This window comes from Erpetoichthys calabaricus, chromosome 8 (assembly GCF_900747795.2).
Source record: "Erpetoichthys calabaricus chromosome 8, fErpCal1.3, whole genome shotgun sequence".
In the NCBI taxonomy this organism is placed as follows: Eukaryota; Metazoa; Chordata; class Cladistia; order Polypteriformes; family Polypteridae; genus Erpetoichthys; species Erpetoichthys calabaricus.
The window spans coordinates 21777646-21805628 of NC_041401.2; the positions used below are offsets into that span (position 1 = coordinate 21777646).

The following is a 27983-nucleotide window of genomic DNA, read 5'->3' on the forward strand; positions in this document are numbered from 1 at the left end:
GCGATATGCCGGATATATCTTCTCGCGTGACTGTATGTTGCTAGGTTGCAGTTTTCCCGCGGTTCCTAAGCGACCGAGGACGCAACTCCGAAGTTGACTAAAGGAGGTCGCGGGAAGTTTGTCACTAGTTGTTACCTTTCTTCGTAAAATGAAAAAATAAAGTACCTCTTGTTGTATATATTTAAAAAGGGGAGGCTCTGAATAAATGGCAGCTGTCGAAGTTGTGCAGTACGGAAGACGAAAGGGGAGAAGTAGAGAAAGCACACGTAAGTTTAAGCGTGGCGGCGTTTTCTACACTAATTACTTGTATGTGGACAGAACTATCTCACGGGTCGATGAGATAGTTCGAATTCACAAGACTTCTCTTTATCATCTGTTTTCCCCTGGTGCTTACTTTTTCTCTCAAAATTACAGAAGATTGCATTTTAACTTAGAATTGTCCTATACGAATGAGTAGTGGTATCTAGTGTGCACCTACACTCCGGTGTTTTACTGGGATGTATGGTTCCTCGTAGAGTCACTGCTTAACAAAGAAATTTTTCATTCTGTTAAGTTTTGTTTAACAGAGTTGGTTCTTTGGGCTTAAAATGTAGAAAAAAAAAAACCAGAAATCATTTATATGTAGTAGGCTATCTGGCAAGATACAACAGATCAAGATTACCTGAACTGAATCTGTGCGATTGTATGCAGTCATTTTAAGATCATGAAGGAATTTATATATCGCAAATCTGTTATCACCTTTTCATGACAATTTATGGGGCCTATTATGGATCAAAATAAATAAAAGTTCTTCCGGTTCTTTTGGCAACCAAAAATGGTTCCCCTGATGTATTGGTCTGAAGAATCACTTTGGCACCTTTATTTTTAAGAGTTAGCTTAGTTAGCCCAGTCCTGGTTTTATACTTGTGAGACCCCAAGCTAATGATACTACACCAACCAGCTTGTTGCAACTTTGTACGTGATGCTGTAAGGATAAGCTCCAGTTTGCCTCATGACCATAAATTGGATCAGGTGAATTTGAGAATGACTGGGTGGCTCAAGAATTGTTGGTGAGAAGATCCATCCTTATGGTTACTATGAGACGTAGTCTGTTCTTTGTACGGGCTTGTTCATGTAGATTTGTGCATGATCCCACCCACTGGCTAGTAATGGAATGGCATGGCCTGACAAACACTAGTTGATGTCTTGCAGCCAATGCTCTCAGGATAGGCCCAAGCTCCTTTGGAACTTGAACTAAATAAGAAAATGATGGTGAGGATATCTTGTTAACTATTAGAAAAAGAACAGATTTCACTGTGTTGAATGTGAGCAGATTTTAATTCTTTGGGGTAGGAGTCGACATGTGAGGAATGGCCATTTTAGTTTTAGCACGTTTTGTAAGTTAATCATTTATTTTCTAAGTCTGTAGCCTAAGTGAAAAGTGATGTATCTTTACAAAGCAGGCAGCCTAAAGACAGGATATAATAAACCATATTAGATGTGGCTATCAATGCACACAGAATGACAAATTTGCAGTAAACTTGGTGTCAGCTCATATCTTGTTATTACTGAAGTAATGATGATTCAAGAGTTGATGTGGCAATGCCAATATCTTATGCTGATATTCAGATGTGGCACGGCCTATGTTAGACAAAGCGTGCCAATAGTAGGAATACTTAAACTTCCTATGCGTGTTGTCAGCTATTTAGGTGGGTAAAATGTGTTTAACTCTTTCTTAACCATGTTGGATTTGTATAGGCCCATTAGGATACCACATAGCAACGGGGTTTGCATTGAAACAGTTGATTTAACATTTAGAAATACTTGTTGATGTAGGTGGTTTGATTTAACATTTAGAAATACTTGTTGATGTAGGTGGTAGAAAAGATAGTTGTTGGTTGTACACCTTAGTTATTGATAAAACATTTCTTGCATCCTTTTTAGGAAAAGTTAACAGGAAAAATAAGGCATTTACACATAAATCTAGTGTTATGGGACAGCATATCATCATTATACTTGTTGCTTTCCATAATGTGTAATGCCACTTTTAAAAAATAGAACTACATTTAAGGTTCTTGAAACTGTTCTACACATCTGCATAAATATCATGCGATGAATAGTCCTGCATTATGCACACTTCCAAGTGCCAACACAAATGTCTTGGATTAAACACTTAACATAAGCAAGCACCTGCTGAATTATATTATTTAAATTTTCACTTTCATTTCATAATTAAATACCTGTAGGTAATTACATTCCATCAGACACACCTGGTATTGCACAAGTTGTGCCGCAGAATTGCAGTATAGGATCTCATTTTCTTCGGCAGTGTTTGGTAATGATGCACACCTCTCCCTCTCCAATGGCAGTGCACACACCCAGCACTGTTTGGTGTTCCTGCTTACCCTAAATATATTGTGACCACAATGGGGCACCAGAGAGCCCCAAACCACAGACACAGCAATACACCACATGTTGATGTGATAAATGAAAGAATATTTATTGACAAGTTCCTTTTCACAAACCTCTCTCCAATAATAAGCCACAATTATAAACAGCAAATTAATTCTTCCTCCTCTCTACCTTCCCGTTGAGTGTTGCTCACTGCCTCCTGACTCTGACTCACTGATATGAGGTAGTGGGCCCCCTTTTAAGCCAGACCTGGGAGTGTGTCTGGTGCTCTGCTGTGTCTTCCTGAAAGCACTTCCAGACCATAAATATAGTAGGGAGATCTTCCCTCGATAGCACCCTCTATCGACACCCAGGGCCCTTGACAGGACTGCAGTTCTGGACTCCAACTCCAAAGCACCACAGCAGGTGTCCTGACTGGGTTTCCACATGTGGACCACTAGCCCCCTGCCATATAGGAGATGAAACTACTCCCAAGTTCTGGCTTCCACTGGTTCATCCATTATTTTATACCAGCTGGGCACAAAATTATCTTTCCATCCAGTCGGCCAATCCATCCATCATTCTGCTCCAGCCTCCTTTACTGGCAATAAACTGTACTCCTCCCTGGCTGGCATGCCTGTTCTTATCCTACAATCTCTCCCACAAGTCTGTTCTTAGTGTAAATAGTTAATATGCAAAGAGAAATGTGTGTTGAGGTTGGAACTGGTGGTTGGTGGCTACTTAGTGCTCTGGAAAAAGGATCAGTGCCAGGGTTTCCAAACTTCTTTAAACCAAAGCCCCTAAAAAGTTACAGCATCTGGTTATTACAACTAACATATTAACCCAATGCTGTGAAGTCTTAGTTACTTCTAACAGTAGTTAACCATCATGATTTCAGATAACAGTAGACTTATTAAAGTGAATTTTCAACTATAACAGACTATTAATGCATATAGGTTCATATGTGATGAAATGTCACCACATACTGTAGCTCCAGATCAGGGTTTCTCAACCATTTTTCTTGACATGCCATCTCACCATCCTCTTAAGACACTCTTTGTCAGGAAAATCTGTATGTCTTGGCACATGGTTCCCAAGCAGTCTTGATATTTGCATCAATTGGCTTAATGAGGTGGGAAGCATTATGGAGCCATTATCTTGAACCCCATGAGAACAGTGGGAGACTTCAAAATGGCTTGGGGTTTGGATATGGATGAGGAGACCTTAGTGTAGTCTCGCATCTAGAGTACCATTTGACAGACTGGTGGGAGTGAATCAAAGTTGACCTTGAAGACTCTGGTTTGGATGCTGTAAGGTTCACTGCCCCCACCCAATCCCAATTTATTTGTTTGTTTCTTTGTGTACCGCACACGTTGAGAATTGCAGCTCTAATCTCTAACTTTCTAGTACTAACTCTGTGCAACAACTGCAGAAAATTTATGGTTATATTTATTTAAAAAACACACAACTCAATTTAAAAACAATCTTTAAAATGGGACTTGATTTCTTTAAGACCATCAACCTTGCCAGGAAAGCCACGGCTCTCCAAGTGCAGAGTAGGTTAGAAAAGTGCTGCATAAATGTAATTAATTCATTCATTAATCCTTATTATTAAGCTCTCCTCTCTGATGGTGTAGCATTAGAACTGTGCCCACATACCTCCCCTGAATACACAACTGAATTAAAAAGCTTCACTTTACACGCAAGTAAAAACTGAACTATAATAGCAAACTGGAAATACAGGTGCTGGTCTCAAAATTAGAATATCATGACAAAGTTGATTTATTTCAGTAATTCCATTCAAAAAGTGAAACTTGATTATTAGATTCATTCATTACACACAGACTGACGTATTTCAAATGTTTATTTCTTTTAATGTTGATGATTATAACTGACAACTAATGAAAGTCCCAAATTCAGTATCTCGGAAAATTAGAATATCAATTAAGAACAATGCAAAAAAAGGATTTTTAGAAATGTTGGCGAACTGAAAGGTATGAACATGAAAAGTATGAGCATATACAGCACTCAATATTTAGTTGGGGCTCCTTTGGCCTGGATTACTGCAGCAATGCAGCGTAGCATGGAGTCGATCAGTCTGTGGCACTGCTCAGGTGTTATGAGAGCCCATGTTGCTCTGATAGTGGCCTTCAGCTCTTCTGAATTGTTGGGTCTGGCGTATTGCATCTTCCTCTTCACAATACCCCATAGATTTTCTATGGGGTTAAGGTCAGGCGAGTTTGCTGGCCAATCAAGAGCAGGGATACCATGGTCCTTAAACCAGGTACTAGTAGCTTTGGCACTGTGTCCAGGTGCCAGGTCCTGTTGGAAAATGAAATCTGCATCTCCATAAAGTTCGTCAGCAGCAGGAAGCATGAAGTGCTCTAAAACTTCCTGGTAGACGGCTGCGTTGACCTTGGACTTCAGAAAACACAATGGACCAACACCAGCAGATGACATGGCACCCCAAACCATCACTGACTGTGGAAACTTTACACCGGACCTCACGCAACGTGGATTCTGTGCCTCTCCTCTCTTCCTCCAGACTCTGGGACCTTGATTTCCAAAGGAAATACAAAATTTACTTTAATCAGAGAACATAACTTTGGACCACTCAGCAGCAGTCCAGTCCTTTTTGTCTTTAGCCCAGGCGAGACGCTTCTGACGCTGTCTCTTGTTCAAGAGTGGCTTGACACAAGGAATGCGACAGCTGGAACCCATGTCTTGCATACGTCTGTGCGTGGTGGTTCTTGAAGCACTGACTCCAGCTGCAGTCCGCTCTTTGTGAATCTCCCCCACATTTTTGAATGGGTTTTGTTTCACAATCCTCTCCAGGGTGCGGTTATCCCTATTGCTTGTCCACTTTTTTCTACCACATCTTGTCCTTCCCTTCGTCTCTCTATTAATGTGCTTGGACACAGAGCTCTGTGAACAGCCAGCCTCTTTAGCAATGACCTTTTGTGTCTTGCCCTCCTTGTGCAAGGTGTCAATGGTCGTCTTTTGGACAACTGTCAAGTCAGCAGTCTTCCCCATGATTGTGTAGCCTACAGAACTAGACTGAGAGACCATTTAAAGGCTGTTGCAGGTGTTTGGAGTTAATTAGCTGATTAGAGTGTGGCACCAGGTGTCTTCAATATTGAACCTTTTCACAATACTCTAATTTTCCAAGATACTGAATTTGGGACTTTCATTAGTTGTCAGTTATAATCCATCCATCCATCCATCCATTGTCTCCCGCTTATCCGAGGTCGGGTCGTGGGGGCAGCAGCTTGAGCAGAGATGCCCAGACTTCCCTCTCCCCGGCCACTTCTTCTAGCTCTTCCGGGAGAATCCCAAGGCGTTCCCAGGCCAGTCGAGAGACATAGTCCCTCCAGCGTGTCCTGGGTCTTCCCCGGGGTCTCCTCCCGGTTGGACGTGCCCGGAACACCTCACCAGGGAGGCGTCCTGATCAGATGCCCGAGCCACCTCATCTGACTCCTCTCGATGCGGAGGAGCAGCGGCTCTACTCTGAGCCCCTCCCGGATGACTGAGCTTCTCACCCTATCTTTAAGGGAAAGCCCAGACACCCTGCGGAGGAAACTCATTTCAGCCGCTTGTATTCGCGATCTCGTTCTTTCGGTCACTACCCATAGCTCATGACCATAGGTGAGGGTAGGAACATAGATCGACTGGTAAATTGAGAGCTTCGCCTTGCGGCTCAGCTCCTTTTTCACCACGACAGACCGATGCAATGCCCGCATTACTTCGGATGCTGCACCGATCCGCCTGTCGATCTCACGCTCCATTCTTCCCTCACTCGTGAACAAGACCCCGAGATACTTGAACTCCTCCACTTGGGGCAGGATCTCGCTACCAACCCTGAGAGGGCACTCCACCCTTTTCCGGCTGAGGACCATGGTCTCGGATTTGGAGGTGCTGATTCTCATCCCAGCCGCTTCACACTCGGCTGCGAACCGATCCAGAGAGAGCTGAAGATCACGGCCTGATGAAGCAAACAGGACAACATCATCTGCAAAAAGCAGTGACCCAATCCTGAGCCCACCAAACCGGACCCCCTCAACACCCTGGCTGCGCCTAGAAATTCTGTCCATAAAAGTTATGAACAGAATCGGTGACAAAGGGCAGCCCTGGCGGAGTCCAACTCTCACTGGAAACGGGTTCGACTTACTGCCGGCAATGCGGACCAAGCTCTGGCACCGATCGTACAGGGACTGAACAGCCCTTATCAGGGGGGCCGGTACCCCATACTCTCGGAGTACCCCCCACAGGATTCCCCGAGGGACACGGTCGAATGCCTTTTCTAAGTCCACAAAACACATGTAGACTGGTTGGGCAAACTCCCATGCACCCTCCAGGACCCTGCTAAGGGTATAGAGCTGGTCCACTGTTCCGCGACCAGGACGAAAACCACACTGTTCCTCCTGAATCCGAGGCTCGACTATCCGACGGACCCTCCTCTCCAGGACCCCTGAATAGACTTTTCCAGGGAGGCTGAGGAGTGTGATCCCTCTGTAGTTGGAACACACCCTCCGATCCCCCTTCTTAAAGAGGGGGACCACCACCCCGGTCTGCCAATCCAGAGGCACTGTCCCTGATGTCCATGCGATGTTGCAGAGGCGTGTCAGCCAAGACAGTCCTACAACATCCAGAGCCTTGAGGAACTCCGGGCGTATCTCATCCACCCCCGGGGCCCTGCCACCAAGGAGTTTTTTGACCACCTCGGTGACCTCAGTCCCAGAGATGGGGGAGCCCACCTCTGAGTCCCCAGGCTCTGCTTCCTCATTGGAAGGCATGTTAATGGGATTGAGGAGGTCTTCGAAGTATTCTCCCCACCGACCCACAACGTCCCGAGTCGAGGTCAGCAGCGCACCATCCCCACCATATACAGTGTTGACACTGCACTGCTTCCCCTTCCTGAGACGCCGGATGGTGGACCAGAATCTCCTCGAAGCCGTCCGAAAGTCATTCTCCATGGCCTCCCCAAACTCCTCCCACGCCCGAGTTTTTGCCTCAGCAACCACCAAAGCCGCATTCCGCTTGGCCTGCCAGTACCTATCAGCTGCCTCCGGGGTCCCACAGGACAAAAGGGTCCTGTAGGACTCCTTCTTCAGCTTGACGGCATCCTTCACCGCCGGTGTCCACCAGTGGGTTCGGGGATTGCCGCCACGACAGGCACCGACCACCTTATGGCCACAGCTCCGGTCAGCTGCCTCAACAATAGAGGCACGGAACATGGCCCATTCGGACTCAATGTCCCCCACCTCCCTCGGGATGTGGTCGAAGTTCTGCCGGAGGTGGGAGTTGAAGCTACTTCTGACAGGGGGCTCTGCCAGACGTTCCCAGCAGACCCTCACAACACATTTGGGCCTACCACGCCTGACCGGCATCCTCCCCCACCATCGAAGCCAACTCACCACCAGGTGGTGATCAGTTGACAGCTCCGCCCCTCTCTTCACCCGAGTGTCCAAGACATGTGGCCGCAAGTCCGACGACACGACCACAAAGTCGATCATCGAACTGAGGCCTAGGGTGTCCTGGTGCCAAGTGCACATATGAACACCCCTATGCTTGAACATGGTGTTCGTTATGGACAATCCGTGACGAGCACAGAAGTCCAATAACAAAACACCGCTCGGGTTCAGATCAGGGGGGCCATTCCTCCCAATCACGCCCTTCCAGGTCTCACTGTCATTGCCCACGTGAGCATTGAAGTCTCCCAGCAGAACGAGGGAGTCCCCAGAAGGTATGCCCTCTAGCACCCCCTCCAGGGACTCCAAAAAGGGTGGGTACTCCGAACTGCTGTTCGGTGCATACGCACAAACAACAGTTAGGACCCGTCCCCCCACCCGAAGGCGAAGGGAGGCTACCCTCTCGTCCACCGGGGTAAACCCCAATGTACAGGCTCCAAGTTGGGGGGCAATAAGTATACCCACACCTGCTCGGCGCCTCTCACCGGGGGCAACTCCAGAGTGGTAGAGAGTCCAGCCCCTCTCAAGGAGATTGGTTCCAGAGTCCAAGCTGTGCGTCGAGGTGAGTCCGACTATATCTAGCCGGAACCTCTCAACTTCGCGCACTAGCTCAGGCTCCTTCCCCTTCAGAGAGGTGACATTCCATGTCCCAAGAGCCAGTTTCTGTAGCCGAGGATCGGACCGCCAAGGTCCCCGCCTTCGGCCACCACCCAACTCACACTGCACCCGACCTCCTTGGCCCCTCCCATAGGTGGTGAGCCCATGGGAAGGGGGACCCACGTTGCCTCTTCGGGCTGTGCCCGGCCGAGCCCCATGGGTGCAGGCCCGGCCACCAGGCGCTCGCCATCCACCAGGCGCTCGCCATAGTTATAATCATCAACATTAAAAGAAATAAACATTTGAAATACATCAGTCTGTGTGTAATGAATGAATCTAATATACAAGTTTCACTTTTTGAATGGAATTACTGAAATAAATCAACTTTGTCATGATATTCTAATTTTATGACCAGCACCTGTAAAGAGCCCTTGCTAAAGTTCAGATCAAATCTGAACCAAAATTTAAAGACAGCAGCTGGCCTGTGGCACTTCTGCGACAGCGATGAAACAATGCAAGTCCCACATTTTACCATAAAGTTCTACAGTAGGACTGGATGGAGCTGCCAAGTGTGAAGCTACTTACTTTGGATAAGAGAAAAGCATTATGTATAATGTCATTTGAAATGACACAAATTAAAAGTTGGACTAAAAAGCGTCAATGCCTCATGAGTAATGCAGTGTTTTTTCAGCATCCAAAGACTAAATATAAGAATCTGAGCAGTGCATGAAGCTTAATTGAACTGTGTACATTTTTCTGAATTTCTTCTTGTTGTGTCCATTAGTAGAATAATTAATGACCAGTATAACACTTGCTTTTTATGCTGTATCTTTTAATAACTATTATGTTAAAAAAAAAACTATTCTGAACATGTATTTGAAACACCTTTCCACATTTCCTTTTTCAGCAACACAAATGTTGACCCAGCAACATGTGCCTGTTGACTTTCATGATCTTCAACAGGTCACCATTTTGCCAAAAGCTGAATGGCAAAGGATTCAGGAGAACATCAACAAGGTTAACAGTGAGGCTGAATGGTTACAACAAGTACGGCGTGAAAAGGAAAGTCTGCATGAACGTTCTAAGGAAGTTGTTAAAAACTGGTCAAATACCATTGCTGTAAGTGTTTTATTTTCTATTTGCCATATATTTAACATGCCATTTAATGGGATTCACAGTCACAGGGGACCAGAGCCTATCCTGACAAAATTTGAACACAAGTCAGGAAACAGCACTGAACGTCGGGATATCAGTTATTTGCAGGGCCCACCCAAGGGTCAGTTTAGAATTACTCATCAACATAACCTGCACATCAGTGGTGATGTCGTGTACCTGGAAGAAAAACTACAAAGACACAGGGAGAACATACAGGCTCCACACAGACAAAATCCATGGGGTGGCAGCATTACCCCACTGTGCCACCATATTACTTATTTAAAGTTTATTTGTATTTACCCTTGTATTACCCAGTGATAAATATTATAGATTTAAAAACGGAATAAATGTTATGCTTCTATCTAATTGTTGGTGTCCCACATTTTGGTTAAAAATAATTCAGTTTTTTTTCTGTGTTGCAAAGCAAGACAAATTCTGGTCTATGTATATCTAGGATATCCTTAGATGGCCCTTTTTTTCCTCCCATGTTCCAGAGAAGTGTTAGGTTGATTGTCAACAATAAAGCAGTGCTTTATGGTCCAAAGTGTTTGCGTGAATGTATTCTGCATTGGACTGACACCCGTCTATATTTGGTTCTAGCCTATCATCAGCCTCAACTGGGCTAAATGCTTCATTAATAATAAATTAGCTTATGAATTCTCATAATTCAGTTAAGGTCTGTGAGAAAGTGAAACCTGGATGGGATGGCTGTTTGACGTCCAGTGTCCCAAGCCTTCATTCAGTGAATGAATGCTACGACGATTTTATTCAGCACTTCTACAAAGCAGTGAACACACATTACCATAATATTCTCAAACTAATTCAGTTCTGGGCCAAACATCATTGATTTTGGGGACATTTACAGCATAAATTCTGCCGACTAATTAAAAGCTCATTCTGCAATAGCCAGAGAAAAAAAGGCGATTAGATAGATAGCTCAGATAGAGAGAACACTATGGATCCCTGGGGAGATATACAGTACTTTTGCTCTGGCAGCAACACAGAACACCATGTGTTTGTATAAACTGGTACAAACTACATGACCAGCAGTTGTACTCACAGTATACCCAGTGTACATTTAAAGCTTAGTGTAGCTAAAGAAGCATTGTCCCGGTGGCCAATGTGATCATCATAACTGAAGAGGTAAAGAGGGGCATTTTGTTAGGAGATACAGTTTCTTAGCTGTGGTCAAAAAAGAACCCTAATAGAATTCCTTGGCACTCAATTGTGCAGTGAGCAGATGATTAAAGTTGCTAAAGAAGAAAATAAGTAGAATTAGTCACAATTGTCAGTTGGAAGCCCAGAAGGAGTTGCATTGCGCCTTTGTGGAGCTGTAGGAGCACGTGACAGGATGCCTCGAGAGGAGCTGTGGTATTGTATGAGGAAGTTGGGAGTGGCAGAGAAGTATGTAAGAGTTGTATAGGATATGTACGAGGGAAGTGTGACAGTGGTGAGGTTTGCGGTAGAAGTGACGGATGCATTCAAGGTGGAGCTGGGATTACATCGGGGATCGGCTCGGAGCCCTTTCATATTTGCAATGGTGATGGACAGGCTGACAGATGAGATTAGACAGGAGTCCCCGTGGCCTATGATGTTTGCTGACTACATTGTGATATGTAGGGATAGTAGGGAGCAGGTTGAGGAGACCCTGGAGAGGTGGAGATATGCTCTAGAGAGGAGAGGAATGAAGGTCAGTAGGAACAAAACAGAATACATGTGTGTGAATGAGAGGGAGGTCAGTGGAATGGTGAGGATGCAGGGAGTAGAGTTGGCAAAGGTGGAGGAGTTTAAATACTTGGGGTCAACAGTACAGAGTAATGGGGATTGTGGAAGAGAGGTGAGAAAGAATGCAGACAGGGTGGAGAAGTGTGTCAGGAGTGATTTTTGACAGACAGGTATCACCAAGAGTGAAAGGGAAGGTCTACAGGACGGTAGTGAAACCAGCTATGTTATATGGGTTGGAGACGGTGGCATTGACCAGAAAGCAGGAGACAGAGCTGGAGGTAGCAGAGTTAAAGATGCTAAGATTTGAATTGGTGCGACAAGGATGAATGGGATTAGAAATGAGTACATTAGAGGATCAGCTCAAGTTGGACGATTGGGAGACAAAAGTCAGAGAGGCGAGATTGCGTTGGTTTGGACATGTGCAGAGGAGAGATGCTGAGTATATTTGGAAAAGTATGTTAAAGATAGAGCTCCCAGGCAAAAGGAAAAGGCTTAAGAGAAGGTTGATGGATGTGGTGAGAGAAGACATGAGGGTGATGGGTCTGACAGAGCAAGATGAAGAGGACAGGGCAATATGGAAGATGATGATCCGCTGTGGCAACCCTATCAGGAGCAACTGAAAGTAAAAAGAGTCATGATTGTCAGTAACTTTGCCATCATTTTTTTTTCCTGCAGCAATCTCCAACAAGTTCAGGGCTGGCCATACATTTCATTTGGTCTTCATGATCAGGTGTCACCCACAATATACATAGTACATGTGCCACTCTGGAATAGTAAAACATCCAGTGCAGTTTGTCTCAAAAAAAAAAAACCACCACCCTCAAAATGACGAGCCCACTCTGGATTTTTTGCACAGCAGGTTCCTAATATTATAAAGGAAGATGTAAATTAAAATTATCACACTAAAAAAAAAAAGTGCTGCTAGTCTAAGTCATTGATTATCAAGACACACATGCTAAAAGGAAAGTTAAAACTAAAGTATTCATAATGAATCTATTAATGGAACATAACTACATGTGTCTTAAGAAGGTGGCACAGTGGTTAGCACTGCTACTGCATGCATCCATTGTTCTGGATTTTGTCCATGTTCATTTTGCATATTCTCCTCGTGTGTCTTCCTCCCACATCAGACAACATATATAATTTACGTAAAATAAGCTGTGTGGTTGCGAATGGATGGGTCCTGTCCTGGTGCCCAGTGGTGCTGGGACTGGTTTTGGTCATAGTGTAGTATCATGTATGAAGAAAGGATATGATGAAGCATTCTTTGTATTTAAAATGTAATAAAACCATCTGTAATAGTAATACCTTTATGAACTCAGGGTCAAAGACAAAAGAAACTTGAAGAAAAAAGAATATGGGAAGAGCAGGAAGAGGAAGAGAGAAGGAAAATAGATTTAGAGGAAGCTCAGCTTAAGGCTGCCAACAGGAAAGAAGCCATTGAACAAGCAAAAAAACTCCAGTACTTCCAGACCGACCGAGTCAAAGGATTCCACGTATGCATCCTCATTTTTTTCACATTCTTTTACATAATCTTCTCATTTCATATATTGTGATCCATATTTGTGTGCCAAGCACATTTATTTGATAATATAATATTGTGAGGTATGGCAAGGTGTATAAATATTATAGAGGGATATATTTATCTTACTGTTGATTAATATGTATTCAAAATGAATTATGAACACATAAAAGTAGTATTATATTTTATTAAGCACGAGCACTGTAAGAAAGTAGAAAGGCATAGTTATTTGTTGTGTATCTGAATAAGCTACAAACCACCAATATATTATAGACTGAAGGTCAAGTGTGCAGCGAAGGATGAGGAGGGTAAATTCCACTCCTCCAGGTAAGAGATATGAACGTGAGATTGTAAATACTGTTGGGGACACCTGGAGCAATACTAGGTAAGATTAGGCCCTGTCAAGCATATGTGATGTATGGGAAAGATGCTACACCCAGTGACAGGTAGGAAATATTGGTGGAACCAGTTGGAGGCAGGATAGCAGGGAATGGAATGTCTCTGTCATCTGACTCCCTATCAAAGGAGATAAGAATTGTAATAAAAGTATGATTTGCCCATCCTTGGTTGCTTATTTCACTTGACTGGAGTCTGTGTATGCATCATGAAATAAAAGCCTGATAATTGCTGCCTTCCTGAGACTCCTTGTGCCTTCTTGAGAAAAGTCGGGCTGCCGTTATCTCTGCCACAACATATCAATCAATATCAATTGTGAATTTCCCCTTGGGATTAATAAAGTATCTATCTATCTATCTATCCATCCATTCATCCATCCAGTTAGGAAGCATAGGTGATTGTGAATCAACTTCACGAGCCTTGGTGCAAATGAAAGTGACAACAGGTACCCATACTCTGGGGAGACAACAGAAAGACACCCCCCAAAAATGGAATGGTTTTGCAGGTGGTGGCCACAGACAATTGCTCTCTCCTTATCGTTCCTGTCTGATTCTTTTCTAGTTTTACGTTTTGCTAGTGTCCTTCTCACTACTGGTAGCATGAGGTGGTACCTTCAGCCCATTCAGGTTGCACAGATAGCCCAGCTCCTCCAGGATGGCTCCACATGTGCTGTGGCAAGAAGGTCTCAGGAGCATGGTGGAGATCCCAGGAGACAGGCTGTTACAACCCTTTTCTGATTACAATATTTTACAATTGCTGATTTGTCTTTTAAATTCTGTTTTGAAAATGTATAATTTTAAAAAGTGATTTTGAACAAAACTTTTTCAGAGTGCCCTTTTGCTTTCTGAAGTTATCAAGGAAAGAGATGCTCAGGTTGAGCTGAAACAGAAGAAACTAAATGCCATGAAAAATATAGATAGTGATGTTCTGGGTCGGATGCAACGAGAACGTGAGGAAGCGATATATGAAGATCAGCAGAAGGCACTCAAACGCTTCCTTGATCAAAAGGCTACTTCTGAAGAACAGATGGAACAGTATGTACTTGATAATGTTTGTACTTCATAATTTGGCTATACAGTAATCCCTCCTCCATCGCGGGGGTTGCGTTCCAGAGCCACCCGCGAAATAAGAAAATCCGCGAAGTAGAAACCATATGTTTATATAGTTATTTTTATATTGTCATGCTTGGGTCACAGATTTGCGCAGAAACACAGGAGGTTGTAGAGAGACAGGAACATTATTCAAACACTGCAAACAAACATTTGTCTCTTTTTCAAAAGTTTTAACTGTGCTCCATGACAAGACAGAGATGACAGTTCCGTGTCACAATTAAAAGAATGCAAACATATTTTCCTCTTCAAAGGAGTGCGCGTCAGGAGCAGAGTCTGTCAGAAAGACAGAGGAAAGCAAACAAATCAATAGGGCTGTTTGCTTTTAAGTATGCGAAGCACTGCAGCACAAAGCTGTTGAAGGCGGCAGCTCACACCCCCTCCGTCAGGAGCAGAGAAAGAGAGAGAGAGAGAGATAGAGAGAGACAGAGTTTGTTTTTCAGTCAAAAATCAATACGTGCCCTTCGAGCTTTTAAGTATGCGAAGCACCGTGCAGCATGTCATTTCAGGAAGCAGCTGCACAAAAGATAGCAACGTGAAGATAATCTTTCAGCATTTTTAGACGAGCGTCCTTATCGTCTAGGTGTGCGAACAGCCCCCCTGCTCAGTCCCCCTACGTCAGGATCAGAGAAAGTCAGCGCAAGAGAGACAGAAAAGTAAGCCGGGTAGCTTCTCAGCCATCTGCCAATAGCGTCCCTTGTATGAAATCAACTGGGCAAACCAACTGAGGAAGCATGTACCAGAAATTAAAAGACCCATTGTCCGCAGAAATCCGCGAACCAGCAAAAAATCCGCGATATATATTTAAATATACTTACATATAAAATGGAGTGAAGCCGCGAAAGGCGAAGCACGATATAGCGAGGGATTACTATACATATAAATGCATTAACTTTTAAACTTTGCCTAGCATCTTTTTTTTTTTTTAAAAAACAATATTTCTGTAATTTCACTTTATAAACCTAATAGTAAACGTCCCACATACAGTGGTGTGAAAAACTATTTGCCCCCTTCCTGATTTCTTATTCTTTTGCATGTTTGTCACACAAAATGTTTCTGATCATCAAACACATTTAACCATTAGTCAAATATAACACAAGTAAACACAAAATGCAGTTTGTAAATGGTGGTTTTTATTATTTAGGGAGAAAAAAAAATCCAAACCTACATGGCCCTGTGTGAAAAAGTAATTGCCCCCTGAACCTAATAACTGGTTGGGCCACCCTTAGCAGCAATAACTGCAATCAAGCGTTTGCGATAACTTGCAATGAGTCTTTTACAGCGCTCTGGAGGAATTTTGGCCCACTCATCTTTGCAAAATTGTAATTCAGCTTTATTTGAGGGTTTTCTAGCATGAACCGCCTTTTTAAGGTCATGCCATAGCATCTCAACTGGATTCAGGTCAGGACTTTGACTAGGCCACTCCAAAGTCTTCATTTTGTTTTTCTTCAGCCATTCAGAGGTGGATTTGCTGGTGTGTTTTGGGTCATTGTCCTGTTGCAGCACCCAAGATCGCTTCAGCTTGAGTTGACGAACAGATGGCCGGACATTCTCCTTCAGGATTTTTTGGTAGACAGTAGAATTCATGGTTCCATCTATCACAGCAAGCCTTCCAGGTCCTGAAGCAGCAAAACAACCCCAGACCATCACACTACCACCACCATATTTTACTGTTGGTATGATGTTCTTTTTCTGAAATGCTGTGTTCCTTTTACGCCAGATGTGACGGGACATTTGCCTTCCAAAAAGTTCAACTTTTGACTCATCAGTCCACAAGGTATTTTCCCCAAAAGTCTTGGCAATCATTGAGATGTTTCTTAGCAAAATTGAGACGAGCCCTAATGTTCTTTTTGCTTAACAGTGGTTTGCGTCTTGGAAATCTGCCATGCAGGCCACTTTTGCCCAGTCTCTTTCTTATGGTGGAGTCGTGAACACTGACCTTAATTGAGGCAAGTGAGGCCTGCAGTTCTTTAGACGTTGTCCTGGGGTCTTTTGTGACCTCTCGGATGAGTCGTCTCTGCGCTCTTGGGGTAATTTTGGTCGGCCGGCCACTCCTGGGAAGGTTCACCACTGTTCCATGTTTTTGCCATTTGTGGATAATGGCTCTCACTGTGGTTCGCTGGAGTCCCAAAGCTTTAGAAATGGCTTTATAACCTTTACCAGACTGATAGATCTCAATTACTTCTGTTCTCATTTGTTCCTGAATTTCTTTGGATCTTGGCATGATATCTAGCTTTTGAGGTGCTTTTGGTCTACTTCTCTGTGTCAGGCAGCTCCTATTTAAGTGATTTCTTGATAGAAACAGGTGTGGCAGTAATCAGGCCTGGGGGTGGCTACGGAAATTGAACTCAGGTCTGATACACCACAGTTAGGTTATTTTTTTTAACAAGGGGGCAATTACTTTTTCACACAGGGCCATGTAGGTTTGGATTTTTTTTCTCCCTAAATAATAAACACCATCATTTAAAAACTGCATTTTGTGTTTACTTGTGTTATATTTGACTAATGGTTAAATGTGTTTGATGATCAGAAACATTTTGTGTGACAAACATGCAAAAGAATAAGAAATCAGGAAGGGGGCAAATAGTTTTTCACACCACTGTACACTCATTGGTCACTCCGTGGGGTCCTCCTGTTTGTTAACATAAATAGCCCACTCCTGTAAACATTCAGTCACATGCTTGCAACTTAATACATTACCTGTGTCGACAGACATGGCCAAGAAGGCTTAGTGATTATTCAACCAAACACAACAATGGGCAATACCTGCAATCTAAGTAGTTATGACCGTCATCTGAATATTGTTGTCAGGGATTCCAGCTGCCCTCCAGGAATTTTCTTGCAGTACGAGCTCTAGAGTTAACAGAGAATGAGATCAAGAAAATCATCCAGTAACTGACAGTTTTGTTAATAGCAGAGAAGAATAGTCTAAGTTAGCAAAAAGGCCACTAAAACTCCAATAACGGCCCTTTTCAGAGCCCATATTTATCATGCGTCTCTGAGCAAGAAAACTATCCTGACCGACTCAAAAGTCTCAGAGTGATTCAAATTTGGCCCTACTCTTTAAAATAGGAGTGAAAGCATTTGATCACTTTTCCTAATTTAGGAAACTACTCCTAATGTTACTCTTCATTTGTGCATTGGCTTTGAAAATCGGTTTTAGTTGACTTTCTGGTTACTTTTGACAACATTCCTGCCTTGTCCATTTACACTTTAACCCATCTCTCAATTTTCTTGTTAATGACCTGCTGTTTCTCCGAGTTACTCTGATGATCCTGACAAAATCTAACTTCGCTTGTATCAGCAGTACCGACCTGTGGTGGTAGCTGAGGGGTGTGAGGAATGTTTTCTTGACACCCATTAGACCCCCAAATAGCAATTTTAGTGTCATTTCAATGCCAAGGCATACATCAGCATTGTTGAGGACTATGTGCATCCCTTCATAATACACCATGTGCAAAGCACTCGTGTCTCAAGCTGGTTCCTCAGAGATGATAGTGACTTCAGTTTACTTTGATGACTTGTATGGTCCTTAGATCTCAGTTCAACAGAGAGCCTTTAGGAGGAAGTGGAACAAGAGTTTAAGAGGATAAATAAGCAGCCAAAAAAAAAAAAAAAACACCCAGAAAACTTATATGGCAGGTGCTGGGTGAGGCTAGTGAGTTGGAATGGACTGGAATGTCTAAGAAATGTTTCAAGCAGCCTGCTGAATCCATGCCTAGAAGAATGTGGCATAAGGGATTCCTACACAGTACTAATGTTGTGGCCATCTAGTGAGTTTAATACTGTCATAATCTATAAAATATTTGTAAGCAATTGAATAATGCTACAGTACCTCAAGAACCAGGGCAAGTAAGCTTAACATCATTAAATTTATTTTTTTACATTTTTGTATTTTACTGTGTTCTAAATGCTCACTTCTCTTTTGCAGTTAAGCACATTTTTAAATTGAAGTTACATTGCTCATTTTAGAATGTCAATATGCATAGACCGGGGAGTTTATTGTTTTGGTCTAAATAGTACACTTAGTGAATATACTGAAGGCATTTATTTTTATCTTACAAATATATAATCAGTAATGGAAACCCAATTTCCACAGGATGAAAGCTAAAGAGCAAGCAAAAGAAAAAGCTACATTAGAAGATCAAAAGGAAGCAGAAGCCATTAAGTTGCAGACAAGGCTATATGAGTGGGAACAAAGCAAATTAAAACAGCTGAAGGATGAAGAGAAGAAGGAATTAATGGAATCTCACAAGGTGAGTACCTGATATGTAATTAAGCACATTTCATATTTAGCAGCATGCATATCACCTATATACAAATGGTAGCACAGGGGTAAGTAAGCACTAGTGCTGACAGCATCAGCACAGCTGTCATTGACTTTGACTCCAGGTACTCCAGTTGAATATTCACATTCCTAAGCAGATTACATCTTGCCTGAAGAAGGGGCCTGAGTTGTCTCGAAAGTTTGCATAATCTTTTTTGGTAGCCAATAAAAGGTGTCATTTTGCTTGACTTTTCACTACATTCATAATGGCTAACATGGTACAACACCCTAGTACTACTAAGCACATATAGAAATGGTCAGCTGGCACCTCTAAATTGGTCCCATGTGTGTGAGTGGGCCATACCATGGTCTTGGGCACTGTAATGCCACAATAGGCTTCAGCCCCCTTATGATTCTGAATCAGAATAAGCTTGAGAATGTTAGGTTGTCATCCACCCAACGCTAAGCCTGTTTCGGCCCAGTCACTACTTGGATGGGAGACCATGTAGGAAAAACTTGGGTTGCTGCTGGAAGAGGTGTTGGTGAGGCCAGCAGGGGGCACTTACCCTGTTGTCTGAATGTGGATCCCAATGCCCCAGTGCAGTGACAGGGACACCATGCTGTAAATATGGTGCCATACCTCAAATGAGATGTAAAATGGAGGTCCTCACTCTCTGTGGTCATTAAGGATCCCTGTCATTATTCCTGATGTCCTGGCTAAAATTGCCCATCATGATTCTGCCCATTCTGCCCCCTAATCATTCCGTTTGTCTCTTTCTCTCATTCCTTCATCAACTAATAACTAATGCGTGGCGTCAGATTATCCAGGCGGATACTACACATTGGTGGAAGTGGTTCTCCACTGTCTGTGTAAAGCACTTTGAGTAGCAAGAAAAGCACTATATAAATGTAATTATTATTATTATTAATGAACATGTGATAGTCCTTCATGTAGAGATTGGAGATGGCATATTAATTTAATTTGGCAGGCTGTTGTGCTTGGAGCTAGATTATAATGTAAACATGTCTTTACAATCAATGTATTAATATACTGAGCAATCCAGTTTCTCTGTTGTAACCTTTAGGAAGAGCAAAGACTTGTTCTTAAAAAGGAGAAAACAAAAAGATGAGGAGATAAAGCCAAGTGTCTAAGGTAATGGTGTCTCCAAAAAATGAAGGGAAGAGTTTGATTACCAGAAAGGCAAATCTGAAATGCTAGTCAAAGTACCAGAACAAAAGTCAATGTAACAAGCTAACAAGAGTCCCCAACAATGAAAAGAAGCTTGGACAAAGGTTCGTTTTCAATAATACAGCACATAAATAAGGGTCCAAACAGCACCATGCTGCTATCTTTCATACCCTTTGGCAAAGATGTCACAACTCCTGTAGTGTGGCTCACATGACTGAGGTTGCCGTAGCCTCTGCCAAACAAAATGGCTGAACCTGGGACCAAAAATATAACACAGTGGTGATACAATAGCATCAAAACAATACCTGCAAATAATATTCAGATTTAAAAATATACCCCCAAACCTTTTGACAATGTACATACTGCATATTGAAGATTCCTTTGGCATCGCGGTTAGGGCTTTGGATTTCAAACCTTGAGGTTGTTGGTTCAGATCCAGCTGTTAGTCATTGGGTGGACATGAGTGAAACTCCTCACCTGCCTGTTCTCCAATTGGAAAAAAATGTAACCAAATCTATTTCAGATGTTGGGAGTCACCTTGGGTAAAAGCATCAGAGCCCAGTAGTAGTAATAATTTCTTATTCAAGCTAAAATCATTCCTTCACTGGTAGACTGACTGGTCAATATATACTGTACAAAAATAATAACCCCACTGAAAAAAGGAAAAACAGTTTCACTTGTACATTTATTTATTTTGGGATGTGCTGTGTGTCTGTGAGAGAAAAGCCCCATCAGCTAGGGGTTGCTCATTCTGACGCAGTCAGAGGTTCCTAGTGAAATGCAGAAAATGCCATTCATTATGTACAGTAATTAAAACAGCCAATTGTTTTATGGAATGTAGAAAACGGCTAACCATGTTTTTCCTTTTCTGGCTGAATAGGACTTTGTTCTAAGCAGAAACCTAGGAGGGTTGCAGTTCATTATTATAAACAAAAAAGTATAAAGACAACAGAGAAAATGCTAAACTAATTTCTCTGTTATTCACATGTAGTGCAAATTTGCAAATATACAGTAAAAATACAGAGGGCAGCTGCTACGTGCTCGTTTAACCAGTGGTGAGCTTTGCCAGGTTAAAATAGTGAGAGACAGAGAGACGAGGCACAGGAAAGCCATATTGCATAGGTAAGAGAGCCAGACCTGCAAATGGCTAATGGAGATCACCTTTAGCTGAGCAGCGACCCAGGTTTGCTTCTCACCACTGCCTAGAAAGAGAGGAAGAACCATCGCCCTAAGGGATTCCTCGCTGGTGACTTGTCAAATCATAGTTAACGAACATGATGTTGTATGACTGCATTATATTATTGAATAAAACGAAAACTTACTTTCACATTTAAATGCAACAGGAGCACATATCAAACAAGGAGCTTATGAAAGCAATTGAGAAACAGAAACAAGATGAAGAACAAAAAATGATTCAACTTTTTTCGGAAGCAAAACAAAAGATGGCAAAATTGAGAAAAGAAAAAGAAGCTGAACTATTCAGGTTTGTATTTTCTTTATGACATTTCTCTGTTTTTTCCCATACACTGTAGACACTGACTGAGTCAGAAATCACACCAAGGACACCATATATACAAGGCAGCTGTAACACGAACACAGGGACACCGTTGGAAACTCGAGGGCAGTTTGGGCACAAATGTTTTAACATTTTTCTTTACAGACAGAACCATAGACACAAGGAATGAATTACCAAGTGTTGTGGTGAACAGCAGGACTTTAGGGACCTTCAAATCTCAATTGGATATTATTTTAGACTATATATGTAAATAAGAAGCTTGTAGGGATGAGTGGCTTGTTCTCATCACAATTGCTTAAATGTGTTAATTACAACCACCACCATGTTAAACAAAACCACAAAACGTCTTATCTTAAAGAAGTCTGCAATTAAACAGCAGATGCCATAAGGATACTCACTCACTTTCTGGCAAGATTCATGGTGGCAACTAACCCCTAGCAGCAGTTTCTAACTCCTGAAGAATTACAGGGGCCTCTTGAGTGCTGTAAGATAAAATCTCTCTGATATGCTTGGTATCTACACCTTCATCTACACCCTGGGGGCCGTGCCTTAAAACACTTTTGTGGGAGAGGCCCAGTGGAGACTTCTAACTAAATGCCCAAACCACCACAATTAGCTGATTTCAATCCTTTGGATTAGCTGTAGGTAGGTTATACTCCAACCTTCTAAACTAGTTACGAAGAGTAGGCCCAGGACCTTGCAGAAGAATCTAGTGCCAGCTGTCTATACCCTCAATTTCATTTCACTACCTAGACCACATGGCCTTAGTCAACGACTGAGATGCAAATTGACCATTTAATTTTAACCTGAAAACTTTGCTCTTACTTTAGCATCACAGTCAGAGGCGGATTTAGGTTTTTAGGGTGACGCGGGCAACCATCCAGGGCAGCATAGTGTGGCATGGAGCACCACAACTTAAATAGAATGAGTAAAGTTATGGGGCTTGTGCTTTCCATAAAGTCTAATATATTAACACAGACATCACTGTACTGTATATGTAACTGAAGGGGTTTGCTCCACCTTGGACCGTCTTAGTTGAATAGTACAGGCTGCCCACTATGGACACCAAGGGTAGTCATGCACCCCACGGGGCCCAGGGCTCCAAGTGGACTTTGACCGACACTGATCACAGTCCAGTACAACATTTGCAAAACTTTTGCAGCAGTGATTCGTTTGTCAGGCTCATGACCATCTATCTTCACCTTGACTCATGAACATAATCTCTTAAATTTTCCACTTGGGATGGCCATTCACCCCATACCTGAACAGAACAAAGCATTTTTTTTTTCAGGATGAAGACCATGAGTGCATATTGCTACTTTTCTTCCTAACCACATCACACTCAGTTACAAACTGTTCCAGTGCATGTTGGAGATCAGCACCTGGTGATAGCAATGAGGACAGTTTCACTTAAAGTTCTCAGGTCCTCCAGCTGGATACTGTCTGGGTCTCAATTGGACTCGGATAGTCCATCTGTGAGAATCCTACTTAGGTGAGGAGACAAGATGTCCTTTATCCTGGTGAAGTACTTTTGCCCATGTTAAACAATCTCTAAATGACATTACATATGCAAGCATAACTCTCCCCAAGTATAGAGCCTAAATGGTTTGCAGCAGCAGTAGCCCTATAAGCCCATGTACTCTACTTGTAATGCTTTTCACAATTCACATTTCAAGTCAACAAAGCATGCGTAAAAGTTGATGGTTGCAGATCCCCATGACCCCTCTAACATATCTCCAAGAATAATAAATTAATAATCCCCAGTTCTATAGCCAGGATGGAATGTGTACTGTTCCTCCCAGTTGTGAGGTTCAGCGATCTGACAGAGTTTTAGGTTTGAACGCATCAGCTTGAGTAACAAGCGAACAGTAATTATGAAAACACTGAAAGCTACTATAAAACAAGGGGAAGACAATTTGTTAATTAAGCAATGACTTTGGCCAGTAACAATCATGGGTCAGAATTAGAGTGGCTGACTGGTTTATAACTTAGCTTTTTACCTATTTCGTTTGTGTCTTTTATAAATTTTTTCCAGCACTTTTAAGTTTGTTCTCTCTTTATACTTTATATATATATATATATATATATATATATATATATATATATATATATATATATATATATATATATAAAATACGCTACCGTGGCTGTTCGTTTGTCTGTCCGGAATTTTAAATCACCTGTACTTCGCAAACCATTTGACCTATTGACCTGAAATTTGGCACACATATACTACGTGACATCTGCTATCCGCTTTTGGAGTGATGATTGACCTTCAAGGTTATTCATCTTTTTAATTTGTATTTTGTTGTAGAATCAGCTCACGGCATCGGCCAGCAGGGCAGCCTTGTTCTCATCCCTACCACCTTCGCTGTCACTTCCCCTACCTCTTCATATCTTAAATCATTCTTGAGGCAGATTGGACTTAAGTGAAAAATTAAGGAAAACATACTAAGTAATTGCAACACAAACACTCACTTAAATCAGTTTTAACTCAAAAAGATGCTGACAAAAGATGAGAAGTGATGGGCTGTTAGGGTGGAGAAGAGAAGAGCTGCTCAGGAAGCAGCAAGCACATCGACCTCTGAGCAAATGAATGCTAAACATACAGAGAAAGAGTATGAAAACTATAAATGCTCAAGTGTATTCGTGCCGTTACTGGTCTTATATTTGTCAGGCCCTTTTAGCCTTTTCCTGTTCCATATTGCATTCCTTTTTCCTCTCTCTTGTATCAAACACCATTTCAAATCAAGCAAATTTGCATACTACTCCAGACAATTTAAAATGAGATTTCTTAGCTTCACAATGTCCTGAGAGACCAATACTAACATATCACATTCCTAGTTGCGTGTGAAATGCCCCCACCCCCAAAATTTCCAATTCTGCAAGACATCATTTGCAAAAGTGGCCAAACGTAACTTGTTTACTAAAATGAAAATTAAAATGCTAAAGATTGCGAACATAGACGTTCTGTGTCTACACAGGCTTTCCTCCAACATCTTCAAAGAGGTTCATGTTTATAGGATAAATGGGGATTTTAAATTGCGTAATTAAATATAAATACAAATGAGCTTAAATAATTAACATGGTGGCACAGTGGGATAATGCTGCCACTCCATGTATTTTGTACGCTCTTCCTGTGTCTGTGTAAGTTCCTCAATCCCTCCCTGTAAGCCACATTAACACAGATGTGCTGGTTGATAAAGTGATTCCAAACTTATCCATGGGTGGGCAGTGTGATAGACTGGCACCCCATTCAGGTTTGGTTCTCATCTTGTGCTCAATGCTTATTATAGGCCATGGTGACCCAGGATGGCATCAAGCAGATTTAAAAATGCTTGATATAACATTTTGATTTTAGAAAAATCTCATTTTTGAAAGGCACAGTTTATTCAACCAAAATTTGAGTCGTAAAACTATGTATTCCGTTTTCTAATGTCATTTTCATCTCCATTTAGAGGATGCTGAATCTGAAATGTGCATGTTTTGTTTTGTATATAAATGTTAAATCTCAAACACAAACTGCAAATGTTTTGTGTTTGTCTGCAGGGAAAAGCAGGAACAACGAAATCAAATGACTGACCTCTTAGCGGCACAAATCCAGGAGAAGCAATTCAACGATGATGAGATAATTGCAAAAGCAGTTGCAGAACAAGAGGAGAAATTTGAAAAGGAAGTAAAAGAAAAGGAAGCAAAGAGGACAGAAGAGCTGAAACTGATTTCTGCGCACCGATACAGAACGGTATTTCTAAAAATTATCAGTCACGTTTAAAGAAAAAAAAACAATTGTCTAGTAGGAAAAATACAAAAAAAAAAGTCAGACACTTTAGTAGCAAATCACGTTAACACAAAATACTTGAAAAGGGGACACAAAAGGGCTAGCGAAAATCTTTCGGCCTCTTGACCAATTCTACTCACTAACACATCCTTACACTGAAATTTTCTTCTGTGATACTTCAGTTTCAAAGCCTTTAAACTCATTTTTAAATATGAAATTATGCTACAAAAATCATAAGAAGGAAAACAGAAGGAAATGTGTTGTTTACAATCTCGACATTTGAATATTTTCTAGAGCCACCGTTGGCTGTATGTTTTTTGGGCTAAGTAAGCTCCAGTATTACATGCTGTTCTGAGTGACTTGTTGGTCATTCTTCCAGGTTGTTCAGGTTAGTCCAACGACACTTGGACACTGCATTTTTTAAATAGCACCAGAAATTCCCACTCCGATTGAGAACTGGGCTTTAACTGGGCCACTGTCGGACATTCACCTTTTTTTCCTGTGCCTCGCCAAGGTTACTTTGACCTTATGTATGGGAGCTTTGTCCAGCTGAAAAATTAATTTTCATCCAGACTTCATTTTCCTGGCATACTCAGTTTCTCATGCAGTATTTTTCACTATCCATTACTTCTTTTGTTTTGACCCAATGTCCAGTCCCTGGGGATGAAAAGTAGCCCCTCAAGGCATAATGCTATCACCACCATACTTCAATGCACGTATGGTATTTTTAAAGTGTGTGGACAGTGCTGCATTTGTGCAACACATTTTTTTGATCCTTAGCCAAAAATGTCTCATCTGACCACTAAAACCTTACCCACATCATAACTGGGTAACTCATATTTTTAGGCAAACTCTCCACATGCTTTCACATGGTTTCTTTGTGCAAGGGCTTCTTTCGTGCCACCTTCCCATTGAGACCAGTGTTACACAGAGCTCTTGATATGGCTGACTGGAGCACCTTTACCAGTCTCAGCTCTGAACTCTGCAGGTCCTTCAAAGGGTTTTGTTTGCCTTTCCCTGTAGCTTCTCCCTCATAAGCCTCCTCCTCGTTTGTGTGGAGTTTTGAGCAGCGACCTTTTCTAAGCAGCGTCTGTGAGGTTTGTTGCAGCTTCCTCCTTCCAGATAACTGAATCAGTAGTGCCCACTGGGACATCTAAACACTGCACTGTTTTCCTAATTTATGTTTTTGTATTACTTTATCAGACTTCTTTGGAACATTGTTTAGTCTTCATTTTTACAGTTTTCCCTCGGACTCACTACTGATCTAATAACTGTGGGGTTTTGTATTAGAAAATGCGCCAGCTATTTGAAGGATTCACTGATGAAGGCCATTTGGAGGGCTATTTTGTCTTTGGTAGGCTATTGTTTTTCCATCTGTGGAAGGTCAGGACTTTCACAACACAGAGACCGACTAATTTAAATCTCAAGAAACCGTGCACAAACATTGTATTAAACTTTAAATTTCAGTACTTTAAAATAAAAACCTCACAGAAAAGAAAACATTTAATTAAAGTTCATCCATTCACTAACTTGAAAACAAATGTTGGGCATTAACACACTGGCTTGAAATTCTGGCCTGGCACTTCCCTAAGAGTCTTAATTCTCCACGTCCTCATGGATTTGCTTCCACATGCAACACAAACGTGTACAAAGGCAAGTCAGAATTGGACTCATCCAGGAAGCGTGCCCTTTGTTGGATGGATTTCCCCATTCTGGGTGTGTTCCTGTCTTTTGCCAAATACTATTTGGGGAGGCTGCTGTTCCCGATGATCCTAAAACGTACAAGGTAGTCTCAGAAAGTGGCCGATTGAAACTGCTAAAACTCTGTTTTTAGGTTAAAGAAAAAGAAGAAAAGAAAAAGCATGAAAAGCTGCAGGCTCTGGAGGCTCTCTACACAAAGAAAGAATCAGACAGAGAATTTTTATCCAAGCAGTGGGAAAAGGAGCATAAAGTTAAAATGGCAAACAAAAACCTTCAGGATGTTTTAATCCATCAAATGGTAAGCCATTCAAGAAATGTCATTTAATTTAAAAATACTGACTCAAAAAGTCAGTTTCAACTATGTATTTGAAAGAGCTTTAATGAAATGTACACTTATACCTAAATATTTAGTTATATAAGCCTACAACAAATTGAAGCTTTATTTGTACTTCAGTCCTAAATACCCAGTTGTGTTGTAATGAGTTCATAGATTTTACAATTAATACAGATAGATAATAGATAGATAGATGATATATAGATGATAGATACTTTATTAATCCCAAGGGGAAATTCATACTTTTTCACACAAATTTTAGGCAGAAAAGCAGGAACAATCTCGGCGTCAAAGAGTACAACAGCTGGAGTACGACAAGCAAAGCGCAGCTCTCAACATCGCCGAAGAGAAGCAGTTCCAAGAGTACGCAAATGAAGTGATCGAGGCCTCCAAAAGGGCCGAGAGAAATGTGTATGCCCTTCGTAAAGCAGCCAGAGGCGGCATTGGTGGTGGCCTTGGCCCAGTGGTCGGAGGACTGAGACCGAGTTACCTAACCCAAGACAATGTTGGAGTCCAGCTCCCAAATTATAATCGCACCAGTACGCAAGACATTAAACTGCTCAATGATACTGGAAGCATACAGCAATCTAAAAAAAGACTGGGCTTCACTTGGTGATTAACTGGGGGACCTTTATTTTATATATGGCACCTTTCGGCAGTTATACGTATCTCAAGGTGCTACAAGTTGTACTGTATATGTTAAACTTATTCATATTTTTCTAAACCTGCATTCAGGCAAGTTATGAGACTCATTCTGGGTCCTAGAGAGTGATATAGTGCAGACAAACTGGCATTGTTTCAATGTTATATTATGCCGTTCACACTCAACTCAGTCTGTACCTTAAATGATTCATTC

At 42.0% G+C, this 27983-nt stretch overlaps 1 protein-coding gene across 1 annotated transcript; it reads left to right on the plus strand.

Moving 5' to 3' along the window:
- Nucleotides 1-56: 56 nt before the first annotated feature.
- cfap210 (cilia and flagella associated protein 210) lies at nucleotides 57-27976 on the plus strand. Its single transcript, XM_028806332.2, has 9 exons — nucleotides 57-266; nucleotides 9343-9554; nucleotides 12638-12811; nucleotides 14062-14267; nucleotides 18442-18598; nucleotides 21142-21281; nucleotides 24864-25056; nucleotides 26927-27091; nucleotides 27390-27976. Exons 1-9 carry the CDS (start codon nucleotides 206-208, stop codon nucleotides 27741-27743), a joined length of 1662 nt encoding a protein of 553 aa, XP_028662165.2. The 5' UTR covers nucleotides 57-205; the 3' UTR covers nucleotides 27744-27976.
- Nucleotides 27977-27983: the final 7 nt, after the last annotated feature.